The sequence below is a fragment of the Primulina eburnea genome, chromosome 3 (genome assembly GCF_022965805.1).
Source record: "Primulina eburnea isolate SZY01 chromosome 3, ASM2296580v1, whole genome shotgun sequence".
Taxonomy (NCBI): domain Eukaryota; kingdom Viridiplantae; phylum Streptophyta; class Magnoliopsida; order Lamiales; family Gesneriaceae; genus Primulina; species Primulina eburnea.
In genome coordinates this window covers 12,159,873-12,173,300 of record NC_133103.1, presented here as the reverse complement: position 1 = coordinate 12,173,300, position 13,428 = coordinate 12,159,873, and the positions used below count along the sequence as shown (strand labels likewise).

At 34.9% G+C, this 13,428-nt stretch overlaps 4 protein-coding genes across 6 annotated transcripts; all 4 read right to left on the bottom strand.

Moving 5' to 3' along the window:
• Positions 1–225: 225 nt before the first annotated feature.
• Positions 226–2,458, bottom strand: LOC140828255 (B3 domain-containing protein At3g18960-like). Of its 2 annotated transcripts, XM_073191243.1 has the most exons (5): positions 2,235–2,458; positions 1,268–1,550; positions 1,142–1,195; positions 764–939; positions 226–623 (listed from the first exon to the last, which is right to left on the bottom strand). In XM_073191243.1, exons 1-5 carry the CDS (start codon positions 2,352–2,354, stop codon positions 384–386), a joined length of 873 nt encoding a protein of 290 aa, XP_073047344.1. In that variant the 5' UTR covers positions 2,355–2,458; the 3' UTR covers positions 226–383. The 2 variants fall into 2 exon arrangements, with proteins under 2 accessions (XP_073047344.1, XP_073047343.1); XM_073191242.1 differs by having other exon boundaries at positions 1,142–1,550.
• A 1,253-nt stretch (positions 2,459–3,711) lies between these two features.
• On the bottom strand, positions 3,712–5,603 carry LOC140826774 (B3 domain-containing transcription factor VRN1-like). The gene is made up of 4 exons (XM_073189272.1): positions 5,478–5,603; positions 4,535–5,111; positions 4,038–4,256; positions 3,712–3,950 (listed from the first exon to the last, which is right to left on the bottom strand). Exons 1-4 carry the CDS (start codon positions 5,592–5,594, stop codon positions 3,712–3,714), a joined length of 1,152 nt encoding a protein of 383 aa, XP_073045373.1. The 5' UTR covers positions 5,595–5,603.
• A 520-nt stretch (positions 5,604–6,123) lies between these two features.
• On the bottom strand, positions 6,124–8,120 carry LOC140826468 (B3 domain-containing protein REM9-like). 2 transcript variants are annotated; one of them, XM_073188778.1, is made up of 5 exons: positions 7,944–8,120; positions 7,580–7,630; positions 7,199–7,493; positions 6,900–7,039; positions 6,124–6,573 (listed from the first exon to the last, which is right to left on the bottom strand). In XM_073188778.1, the coding sequence occupies exons 2-5, from the start codon at positions 7,628–7,630 to the stop codon at positions 6,253–6,255; spliced, it is 807 nt and encodes a 268-aa protein (XP_073044879.1). In that variant the 5' UTR covers positions 7,944–8,120; the 3' UTR covers positions 6,124–6,252. The 2 variants fall into 2 exon arrangements, with proteins under 2 accessions (XP_073044879.1, XP_073044878.1); XM_073188777.1 differs by having other exon boundaries at positions 7,580–7,677; positions 7,944–8,119.
• Positions 8,121–10,016: 1,896 nt separating this feature from the next.
• Positions 10,017–13,010, bottom strand: LOC140828254 (uncharacterized). Its single transcript, XM_073191241.1, has 5 exons — positions 12,647–13,010; positions 11,989–12,225; positions 11,119–11,202; positions 10,767–10,896; positions 10,017–10,672 (listed from the first exon to the last, which is right to left on the bottom strand). Exons 1-5 carry the CDS (start codon positions 12,940–12,942, stop codon positions 10,232–10,234), a joined length of 1,188 nt encoding a protein of 395 aa, XP_073047342.1. The 5' UTR covers positions 12,943–13,010; the 3' UTR covers positions 10,017–10,231.
• Positions 13,011–13,428: the final 418 nt, after the last annotated feature.

Genomic DNA, 13,428 nt, shown 5'->3' with positions numbered 1-13,428 from the left:
TTAATATGTAAAATATTTTTTTTACGTAATCGAATATAGTTGATGTATGTAATATTACAATATTCTAATTTATAGAATGACATATTTTAATATTTATGATCATATTCTTATATTATCCGAAATGTAGAGTGTATTTTAGCTACAAGTGAGTCTCTTTTCATTGCATTCAAGGCATAGAAAATAAAATGAAATCATATTCAATTCAGAGGCATGCAAAGCATTTAATGTGCCTTGATCTTCATTTGACTTAGCTCATTGATCAAACTTCTGGTTGCATTTCCTCTAGACAAACGAAATACAATCAAACCAAAATTCAAAAGAGAATGAAAGTTTGCATGCTTTGTTCTTAATTAGATCCTCCAAAAAATGTCTTTTGACTTCAATCAAGCACGAAAAATAATAACATCCCATGTGAGGTTGGTCCTGTTAGATACTTCAAACACACATGCGTCGCCTACTTTAAGATCATTGTCTGCGGCAAATACTTTCCATCCACTAGTGAGTGAAGCTCGCCTTTCTCCACTAATGCACCTTACGGGCCATGTCTTCCCTTCAGAAACAAGGAGGATCGAGCAAGTTGCCTTATCAGGCAAGATCGCATTGGAAAAGGCTGGTGGTATATGCTGCAACGAAAATAAAAATTTAAAAAGGGACTTTAATTCATGTGCTTAAACTAAGATTTTCATGAAAAGTAGCAGCAATGATCGTAATAGTAATAACAATAATAATAACTACTTAAGATATATATTTGTCGATGAGTTACCAAAGCTGAACGTCGATTGCTGACATAAGATGGATGCATCACAACAATGGAGAACAGGTTTTTAATTAGCTTCTTAGACATGAAAATGGATGCCCTCGTATAGGCTTCGAATCTGTTGTTATCATCCCTTGCCCGCTGTTGCACTTGCTTCAATTCTGTGCCTCCACTGTGTTCATCTGCCCAAAAAAAAAACATTTCGATAAAGTTTAACTCCAAGAGTCGATATGTGATAGCAAATCTCAGTTATATATCCCTTCAATACGTTGACATGATATTTCACAACACATCTAACACAAGTGTCTGATGATTCACACATTTCTAATGAACATTCAAGGTTGAATCGCCCTATGTATATATTCGAATGCAAACCGAACTTACCAATATCATCGACATCTTGATTTTCTCTTCCCACACTCTTTTCTGCCAAAATTTCTTCCAAGAACACGACAGAATCATCGGAGTCTGATTCAACTCCCTCAGTTATAGCCACTAATTGGTTCTTACCAGCGTTTCTCTCAAGGGAATCATAATAGGAATACTCTATCTCTGTAGCGGTGGTGTCGAATATGTGAACCTCAAAATGTTCTTTCCCAACATATTTGAATAACAAAAAGTGCCCCAACTGGATTGAATAATACTCTTCGAACTGTCGCCAACCTCGGTGCAGCCAAGCTTGATAACTGCAGTGAATCAGTTCTACTTTCCATACTAAACCATTCGGAACCTTGAGAGAGAGACAGTCTGGCAGATTGTGCCCGTATTTTCGCGTAAATTCTGGAGGAAGTCTCTGTAAACAAATATCAAGAATGCAAATTTATCAGATAGTTGCCTGAGACACCATTTAAATTTAGAGAAAATAAACATAGCCCATAAAACCGATGTTCAGCTTTCCAACCTGTAAATTACTTTCTCTAATTGTCAAGTGGTGATTATCACCATACAGGCTTTCATCTCAGACCACAGAATATAATAATTATAAATTTTCATTTGACCATCCCCTATAGAGAAATATAAACTTTTCAAGTTAAAATTCACAACATTTTGGGATCCAGTAAAACTCTTGTTTCAGTTCAATTATGATGGTTACAGGAGAATGTCATAGTTTATAAGGAAATGATTATCTAATATTGCCTGAGATTTACTCTACTAAGCTACTTCTGACATTGACGTGGTTTTTGAACCAATATGAAGATTTTCCAGGCTCACAAGCAGCAGCATTTTCAGCTCCCACAATGCTTTTGTTAATGGAATATATATTATCTAGCCGGTATTTCAATATTCATTTGATCTACGAATACAATGCATCGATAGATAAATAGATATATATACCACATACCATCCTCCTCACCAACACCAATCAAATCTCAAGTTAAAAAAAAAAACAAAAATCAAATCTTGGAACAAATTAAATCCAGAAATCAAGAACTACAAAAAAGAACATTTACATCCAAACAAGAAACGTGAAACTCACAAGGCTGTGTTCTCCTGGGTTTAATACGATCTTGAAAAATTTTGGCACCTTTGCCCCGTAGATGCCGCACCCATTTGAACCAGACCCGTCTCCTTTTTCGGTGCTATAATCTTCAGCCATTCCTCTGTTGTTTAGGAGATGAAATGTAAAGGGTATGCAGCAAATTGAGAGAGCACAATATAATGATTATGATTTATGGGGGTGGAGAAAATATTTGCCAGGGAAAAGCTGGCTGCACTGCTGGTCTACTAGCACCAAATAATTCTGCAGTAGCTTAAGGTTGCAAAAATCCACATCGATTTTGACAAACTTGTAAGGATTAGACACATGTCCAGGAAAAACAAGAATGTATCTGTACATGTGTCTGGCAATGTCAGGAATCGCACATGAATCTTTGACGGTTGGGGTAAAGTATCTGTTAGCTACTTTTAGAATTGCTCTCGTAAATAATCAATTTAAAAAAACATAATTTTAATTTTGATTGGATTTATTCCACAGTTTAGTTCGAGATTTCATCTGTATGATCTTGTTATGTGTCATCAAGGAGTATTTATTAATATTTTAGTATCTTCTGTATCCATTAGCTTTCATTTCGTAATTTAATTATTTTCCCTTGCCAAGTATATAATAATATGTCCACTCCCATAATCCATAATAACTAGCTCTTGTGTGCATACATACAACACGCACATCTTCAGTCAATTTTTTTAACGAGTACTTTTTGTTAAAATGTTGAAATTAAAATTGAAAAATAAAATCCAAATTTAAAATTTTTATAAGTTTTTTATAAATTTTTTTTTACATATATTCAATTTTTCATGAAAATAAGAAAAAAAATAGAGGAGCTAAAAATAGCAAGAGTGGTATTTTGGAAATTTTAAAAATTATATCAAAATATTATTTTGTCTCTATTATTACTTATGATATATAATATAGATATAGTAAACATGTAAATATATAAATATATTTTTATATACATAGAGTATTTTATATATACATGGAGTATTATATTCTAATTTCTATATTTATATATTTGATATTTAAGAAATGATGTTTTATATCAGCATAAAAAGATATTTGTAATGTACAATGATAACAAATTAATTTTGTACTATTAAAACTTTATTTGAGTAACTCTAGTATATATAACATAATTTACTCATATCAGATGAACAAAAAGAATCCAAAATGTATGTAAACTTCATAAAAGATTTCAGACTGTTAAATATATTTCAGCAAGCTAGAAATGACAGATAGATCATAAAATTTCGATATTCTTCCTCAAAGATCTTCATATGACTCAACCACATGCATGATCAAATTACTTATGGCAATTCCTCAATAGAATCAAAATACAATATGCAAAAAATGCTACATTCAAACTTTAAAACTAAAAAATCAAAAGAAACTTGACAGTTTGCTTGCTTTGTGCTATGATGCTTCAGTGTAGAACAAACCCATATCTTTGATTTTTTAATCAACCACGAAAAATGATGACATTAATTGTGAGGTTGATCCTCTCAACTACTTCTAACACACAAGCATCGCCTACTTTAATATCATTGTCCTGAACGAAATTTCTCCACCCGGTAGTGAGGGTGGCTTTTTCTTTTCCGCGAATGCAATTCACCGGCCATGTCTTCCCTTCACAAACGAGGATCGAGCTATTTTTCCTATCAGGCAACATTAATTCTTTGTTAAAGGCTACTGGATATTCTGCAAAGAAAACAAAACCGAAAAATTTCAGTTAATGTGCTTAAACTATGGATTCATGAAAACTATAATTATAACAATTAACATAACTCAAAACTATCCTTTGATGAATTACCAAAGAGGGGCACTGAATACTGGCATAAGATGGATGCATCTCCACTATGACGAATGGGTACTTTCGGTTTGCCTTCTCGGACATGAAAGCTGATGCCCTTATATAGGCTTTGAATCTGGTTTTTGCATCCCTTGCCTGGTGTTGTACTTGCTTTCTGTGTGAGTATTTTAATTCTGTACCTTCAATACCTTCATCTGCCGGAAAAATATAACATTTTATGCACATATATAAACCAAAGATAGCATATCATGATTTGCAACTTGCCTAGTAGCTCAAAATCCCCTAAAATCATGTTTCAATAAAGTTTAAACAAATGATATCAAATCTTGGTGATATATCCCTTGGATACATTGATCCGATGTTTCCCAACACGTTGTACTTTGTTTCATGATCCACACATTCTGATTATTCAAAGTTGAATTACCAGATGTAATCAAAGATTTGAAACGGATTCAAATGGATCCCAACTTACCAATAACAGACCGATAGTTTGGAGATGAAGCCACGAATCTTGACTCCCTTTTTATTGGACATGAAGTATTTTGTTCTCCCCTAGATGATTTCCTCAACTTTTGTTCAGCATGCAAATCATCAGATTCTTGCATCCTTCTTTTCTTTCTCCATCTCGAAGGAGAATTGTTGGTGTCATCAGCGACATCTTGATCTTTGATTCCTGCATTCCTCCTTGTCAGAATTTCTTCCAAGAATAAGACAGAATCATCGGATTCTGATTCAACTCTCTCTGTTTTATCCACATGGTTCAGACCAGCGACACTGTTAAGGAAATCATATTGAAAATACTCTATTTCTGTACCACTGGTATCGAATATGTTAACCTCAAAAAGAAAATTCTCAACATATTTGAAGAATAAGAAATTCCCACGCCGTAAAGAATAATACTCCTGAAATCGCTGCCACCCTCGGTGAAGCCAAATTTCATGATTGTAGTGAACCAATCCTACTTTCCATACTAAACCACTAGGAACCTTGAGAGAAATGCAATCTGGCAGATTGTGCCCATATCTTCGCGTAAATTCTGTCGGGAGACTCTGCAATCAAATCTCAAGTAAAAGGATCTTAACCAGTATGAAGTAAAAAGATAAGAAGGTGGCTTAGTTCAACACAGAATATCATCCAGAAACTGTTTTTGGAGATGTTCATAACCTACTCACACACACTATGGAGGTAACTGAAAATAGAAAATATGCATATCATTTTTAAATTCCACATTTGATCTCCAAACAAACGAATCAGTCCTCTCGACCGATCTTTCCAAGTTACGTGATCGTAAAAATAAGATTAGATATACAAATCTACATACCATCATCACCAACAAAATTCAAATCTTGTAACAAACCCAGACAACAAAAACTACAAACAAGAACATTCGCATATGCTGCAAACATGAAACTTACAAGTCTGTCTATTCCAGTGTCGGGTACAATCTTGAAAAATCTTGGCGCCTTTCCCTTGCTGCTGGACCGGTTTGAACCAGAATCGTCTCCTTTTTTGGGGTTGTAATCCTTAGTCATCTTTGGGTACTGGAGATGAAATGAAACGGGTGTGGAACTGATCGAGAGCACAATATATAACTAGAAGCACACTTTCACAAATCGAGTCCTAACGGGGGTGGAGACAATAATGATCCACGGTGAAGAGCTTATTGCATGGTGTGCAGGTGTGGAAGCAATAAATATTTTGCAGTGGCTTTTCGCTTCCAAATAAAACATGGGAATTTTAAACGATTGTTTATTTATCTCCACTTTTAAACCGATTTAACAAATTTAATTTGAACTTTGATTGGATGAACTAAATAACCCAAACATATACATTTTCTTTAGCAGTCTCCATTTCAGTATTCCATGATATATCAGTTGGTTTGTTTACGGTTTTTAAGATATTGGTCCTAGACTTCAAACCCGGAAGCAGCTCCTACCCAGCAATACCGGAGCGGTTTAAATCGTGAAAACGGGGTTGTGGGTCTGTCCAATCCGGCGCTAAACAATTTATATGTAGTCGGTGATGAAATATGTGTTTGATACAAGATGTGTTAATTGTCAGTTATTCATATAATCAAACGTTTGGTAATAATTTCAATAGCAAACAACCATTAACTACGGTTATGAAGCAAGTAGCTACACAAACAATATAAATTAAAATTTTAGTTTAGTACAATACTTTGAACTTTGATCAAAACTTGCTAAAATTTGGGGGCCTCCCTCTCCTCTTCTTCGGAGAAAACAATCCCTTTTTCCCATCCTTTACCACCTTGGCTTCAATTATGATATTGTCCTTGTTCGACAAGAATTCGAACAAAATCATGCTTCCAATACGCATCTTACTACCAACCAAGAAATCGTTCCACCCCACAGTCATAGCAAAGCTCTGATCCTTATCATGTCTCCTAGTCGTCACAAAAACTGGCCATTTCTTTGATTTCGGATGAGTTAGCAAGAAAATTCTTCCGTTTTCCGCGATTCCGGTTCCCTTTGCGAAATCTCCGGGAACTTCCTGTGTGTTAACAAGAAAGCACAAATGATTTTAGCCGCGAAAGAAAGGATGAAGACACTACGCTACACATTAACTCACCGTCTACACCTATGAATGATTGTGTAAGCATAGGAAAAACAATCCCATGTTTGTTTAGATTTTCGAGGCCCCAATGTGGTTAGCAAGGATAATGAAGGTCATGAAGAGATAAAAAGAAGAAGTATTACGCTTGAAGTTTGAACAACAATAGTAATTTTATCACGCAAATCAAATCACTTTTAAAGAATATGAATATTCGCACTTATCCCACTCCCAGTTCTTCTGTAACATGAACAAGAAACACCTACAAGTTCGGTCTCGTGATGTTTCTTTAATTCCGCGCGGAATCGCCATTGTTTTCTAGCACGAAAACCTCGCTCTTCATCAATGTTCGCATCATCTTCGTCTCCGCTTTCCGATTTCGCGGTGAAATCTTCTTGCCCGTCTCCTGTTCGCACATGTTCATATTCAACAAACACGGGTCAAAAGAAGTTTTCGACTTTCAAACAACATTTACAAAAAAAAACTAGGTATCAATAAGTAATCTTCAATCGATATTTGTCAGAAGGGAAGAAATTACAAGGTTGAAGAAGCAAAAAAACCCCACCATGTTCTGAATTTTCTGACCCGCCCCGTGTATTGAGAACACTAAGCTCTCTCTCGCAGCCACTCATTCCATATACAGAGACGCGGAATCCCGATTCTCCGTCGAACCAGAAGAGCATAAATTGCTTGAATTCCAGATCAACATCCCTAGAAAATTTCTCCCATCCCTCCGTGAAGAAACGGTGCTGCCCGACTCTCTCGATCTTCACGATCCAGGACTCCCCCGATTCGATTCTTATCGTGGCCTTCTTTGGCAAAATTTCTGCATGATCTTTTACAAACTGCGGCGGTAATCTCTGCAACACAGATCCACTCATAAATCACCAATATTTTTACTTCCCACATTGAAAGAGTGGAAATTAAAAGTGGAAAAAATTCTTACTAGCTGAGAATCGAAGTCGGGGGTCACCAATAGCTTGTAAAAAGAACTCATCTTGAAAAAACAAAGTGTGAAGTTCTATGATTTCCACGAACTAGCGGCTGCCCACACGGTATTTAAACAGTAAGAATGCAACAAAAACCTCCAAACAAGAAAAAACAAAGTGTGAAGTTCTATGATTTCCACGAACTAGCGGCTGTCCACACGGTATTAAAACAGTAAGAATGCAACAAAGACCTCCAAACAAGAAAAAATATCTTCATGGAAAGAAGATTTTATTTTTGCTAAAAAAAATAATCTCCAGTTGCTCAGATGATATTACCCAAATATCGAAAAGTAGAAACTCAAGAAAAAAAATTAGACTTACTGATAGATGTGAAAACTATATTGAGCCCATTTGCTTTTGGATCGGAAAATCTGTGAGATCAGCACAAATTTTCACATGTTGGATGAGAAGCGGACGGACTGAAGAAGATGGGTTTTGCGGCAATAAATGAAAGGAAGACTGGGAGTGAAGTAAAAATAAGCCAAGTGATTAGATTAGACAATCGAAAATAATAATACATAAAAAGTAAGAAAAAAGGTGAATAAATCAAAAATAATTGGTGATTATATATATATATATATATGGGAGAAAATTGGTGACTTTTATTCCATAGGAGAAAAAAATTGCTCAAGGATTTAATGATTTGTCAAAAGGCGATTGATTGGGCTCAAAACTGATGACAAAAGACTCTCTCGGTTTCAGGTCCCTTTCTGCTGGCAAACCAGATTATTATTAAAGAGGGTGGGGCACATTTCCCAGATTGTCTTCATGTGCAAAATACAAAATATATTTGTCCTTTTCGCTTGCTTTTCCTAAATTTTTATATAATTAATTTATAGGAAAGCCTATGCTACCTGGCATATTCGTGCAGTTTGAATTTGAAGACCTTGCTTGTAAATAAAAACCTAGCGAACCACCATTATACGATACTCTTGCATTACAAAACGTTACTCCAACAACATTCCATGCATCAGACAAACTTCTTGAGAGATGGGAGTCAAGAATTCAGTGCTCGTTAAAATCTTCATTTCAAGTTGTCTATTAAGTTTATGTTCTTCGTAACATTTTGATTTTCTTCTACTTCGTCCAACAGCTTCATCGTCCCTCACTCCATATATTATAATATGTTTGTAAATTCTTTAAACTTTCTTGATGGTTTATTCAGCACAACATAATTTTGGAAACTATAACGTGGGATACTTCGATCAGCTCTTGATCAGCTCGTCAGAGATGGAAGTTGTAAAATTTATCAGACTCTTTCTTATTCTTTTTTCTTTGTTGTTGCTGAGAATTATCTTCCTTGAAAGTTTAGACCTGTTTTAAGACCATTATATTTTCTGAACCACCTGTTATTTCAAGATTCTTTTCTATGGTGACTATTTTGCCGCAGCAAAGAAATATCATAATGACATCCGACATTATTACCAACCATTGACAGCTCCAAATGCGCAAAATAATATGCTCCCTTGTATGCTTTAATGTTTCACTATTAATGAGGTAAGAATTTTTATTTTTTTAAGAGTGAATGGATTATTGAATATTTATGTTTTGTATATAACAAAGAAACATTTCTTGTATAACCAGCAAGATGAAAAAGAGAGCATCAACTATTCATCAACTGGATGACTTTACGATGGAAGCTAAGCTACATTGAGATGAGAAAATTCTAGAGGTAACAAATATTTTGCATTTGGATTTTTAGATTATACATTCGATTATGTTTGTCAAATCAATTGGTTTTAAATAAAGCACATCAGATTCATACTAATAAATTTCAACTTAATAGACATTTATAAATTTTATAGTTTAAGTAAACTACTTGTTTATCGATAGGTGGAAGAAACAAGCTGAATTATCAATGAACTGTGTGTCGTGGAATAGAAAAATGTACAGTAATTGACTAGAGACTTTTAACTAATCAAATGACTTAAGGAAATAAATGTGATGGAGATACTTGGATTGACTTGATATCTTTATCATATAAAAGTTAATATTTTTATTTATATAAATTTAATATTTTATGTAATTAAATTAATATAAATAAAATGCAATATTATTTTTTAATCATAATACTTGTTTTAGTTTCAAAATATATGGAATAATAGAATATACTTTTTATGATATGAAATTCTCAAATTTTTTAATCAAACAACATATTTCTAATAATGGATTAAAAAATCCACTTTGAAATTCTATGTACAAGGAATTTAATAAAAAGATGATTTCAAATCCATTAAATTGAAATCAACTCTCAAATCAAAATTTAATTCATCCAAACGTGGGGAAATTTTAAAAACACCGGAAAAAATACTAAATATATTATATAGCATTAGATGTACGGTAGATGCAGCATGTAACATGTTGTTTGGGTTTCACAGCTCAGAAATTTGATTATGTTAGCCCAGTAAATTTCTTCCGATGTTCGAAGTCTGAGCAACCAAACACGCTAATAGCATTCTTACAACATAGTTTATGCTGCATTGTGCACGCAAAAAAGCTAAATTTAAAACTTCATGAAACATCTGTATACCACAAAAAACAAAGTAGATTTTCATGCATTGTATTTGACAAAAGCTCGAAACCCACGGGACATGCCTTTTTCAATTGGTTCAAGAATTGTTCAAGTTCTCACGACGCCTTTGCCTCAACCTTCCACCGATGCTATCAATGGATGGTTCCAGTTGTGCACGTTTCTTGGAGGATTTCAAACTTGTTTTAGATGCAACAAAGTTCTTGTTCGTGCATGTCTCTTGCTCATCACTGCTACAGAGAGCTTCAGGCTTAGAAATTGATAAATCTTTATGATCCTTAACGGATTCAGTACAGGGAAAATCATTCTTGAGGGTCAGCTGAGGATTAATCATCCCTGAGGATTCCCTATCTAGCTGAGAAAGATCATACTTTTGCGGTGTTGCATCAAAGTCTGAAAAAGGAAGTGATCTCTTAGCAGAAACTGGAACCCTCGTACCAGCGGTCTTATCTGAATCTGGATTTGAACATCGAGTTTGCATGAGAAAATGTGCGACTGACTTGTATCCAAGACTTGAAATCTGATAAACGGAAGAAAATCTTTTAGATTTGGCGCGTTTTGTAAAGATGTAAAAGGAGAATCGAAAAAAAGAAATTGCTTCTGGATATACATACCTTCCTGTAAAGAGGTCCAGTTGGAGGCCAACCTTTTGCTTGGCGGCACAAACTACAGTTGCAAATGCCACGACAGACTGGGCAAATCCAGTTAGGATTTTGTATTGCTTCAAGCACGTTTTCTCCGTATCTGAAACAAAGTTTGTTACTTAAAGTTCCATTGTTGATCAATGAATGCGTACAGACATCCTAACAGAACTTTCCATTCAACCAATTTGTCAAATTGATGATAAAGGTCTGAGAAATCAATGCTATTACACAAGCAAATAATGGAAATTCGCTTCAATGTTGGGAGAGCCCCAAAGGACGCAAGCATACAAAAATTCATGATATGCCATATTGTAACATTTACCTCATATATAAGCAATCCCCACAAAACTGCCCCTGAACCATGTTGCATTCGCTGCAGTGTGTTCGCTGTCCAAGGGTTTTTTGCCTGAAATAGTGATCTGTAATTCTTAGAAGCGCCTGAAACAGTCTAAAGCTTGTATCATAAAGTAAAGAGAGACAAAATGCACTTTAACAATTAACTCGTCTTATAACTATCGTCCTTGAAACTCAAGGGATAGAAACCAAAAAGCCGTGGCGTAGATGTGAGATTCTCTCAAATAAATAATTTTTTTACCTAAAGCGAAATTGATGCAATAACAATGATGTTTATTTCGGATTTGGAAATGAACTAGCCAACTTATAGGATCCTGTCTTAAAACTAATGTCCCTTCTAAGGATTCTTTTCTTGAATTCGAGGGAAAACGTTCAAATCAAAATAAAGTCACCAAATGCAAGTTGCATCTACTACAAAAACCTGATAAATGCATAAAAGGGACACACAGTTAATAAGAATTAAGCAAACGAAACGGTTTTTTTTAAAAAAATATTGGAAAAAAAGGAAACACATAAACAAAGGTTCCACATCCGCACATTCAAGTATTCAACTTGCCAACAAAAAATGGATCCAAGGTGGCATAGAAAATCCCAAAACTTTGAAGTCTCAACTCTCAATACGTCCTTAACTGACACATTTGCACGACAATGTTCCTCAAAACAAGTCATTCATTCAAAGAAATCGAAACGGTTGAAGAAAGAGCTGGCATAGAAAATCCCAAAACTTTGAAGTCTCAACTCTCAATACGTCCTTAACTGACACATTTGCACGACAATGTTCCTCAAAACAAGTCAATCATTCAAAGAAATCGAAACGGTTGAAGAAAGAGCAGCTGACCTGCATTGGTGACAAGTCTTTCCCCTGACCGGATCATAAATTCGCTTCCCGTCTTTTCCATATCCATCAACAAAAAGGGTCCAACTCATTTCAGTGCTACCCAGCAATTTTTCATCTTCATCCGTGTAAAACTCGGGCTTTGACCCCTTCTCTCTCAGCAAGTCATAAACTTCCAAAGATTCTTCTTTCTTTGTTACAGGTGCTTCAGTGTAGTTAACTGGTGTTGAGTTCTGTAGCCTATAAAAAGTGATAGACCATACATTCATTTGTGACAAAAGATATGATCACTGCCAGTTCTTGAAAAGATACAAAAACCCCATAGTTTTTCTCCACCAAGCAAACACATAAAGTAATCCTTCAAATACCAATTAAGAGCTTGAATTACAGAACCTAATAAGAACGGAATAGCATTTTATTTTATGCTAGTCAAATGTATCCACTGTTTTCAGTACTAACACTCAGCTGCAGAGTATTACTCAGGCGAGCTAAACAAAAATTTCTTAAAAACAAAAACGTACATAAGGGAAATAAGTAAACACAATCACAAAAAAATCCTCATTTAACAAACCTAACAAAATGTGGAGCAATCTGAAACTTGGAATAGAGGCATAACGTTGATAAAAAAGAAAAAATAAATAAAAGAAGCATAGAGAAACACCTAGAAGAGCGGCGGACGGGGGCCGAAGAAGGCAAAGGGGAGGAGCTATGAGGGGTTTTTCGATTAATGGGTCGATTCTTAATGGGCTTCTTGAGGTACTTGAAATTGAGAGACAAGTCGAAAATCCCAAGCTTCTGCATCCTCTCTAGGTTTTCTTTGATTCTCTCTTCTCTGAACTGCTCATAGCTTGAAACCTCGTGCGTCTCCGCATTCTCTTTATCCATAGTTTCCTGCTGATGTTGTTGTTTCTCGGAGCTGTTCAGGTTTACTGGTGAGCTCCGATCAGTAAAGCCCATTATTTAGTGTCTTCTGCGTCGTCAGAAGTGAGATATAAATCAACAGTGCTGTGTGTATTGAAGCGTGAAATGGGGAACTGGGACTCTTAACGGTCAAATTTTGGGAAGGATATCAACTATCTTGGGCCGAGTAAAAGCATTCCAAAAATAAAAAATAAAAATCAAATCGCCATTTTTCACAACAACAAAAAAAAAAATTGTGGGATATACGATATCGATATATTATAATTATTTATATATATTTTTAAGTTGATTATCTATTTAATAAATATTAATTATATATATATGTATATAAATGCATGGAACTTATTTGAGGGTATAATAAACACATGTCAATATCTCATATGTTCAATTTTTCATTGTCTCAGTCTTCTAGTTTCACATAGAACTTGTATATTGTGATTTACTTGATCAACGTGATTTGCAGATTACTATGTTTGTCCAAAACACACGACGAGAATGACGATTTTTCACACATTCCTTGTT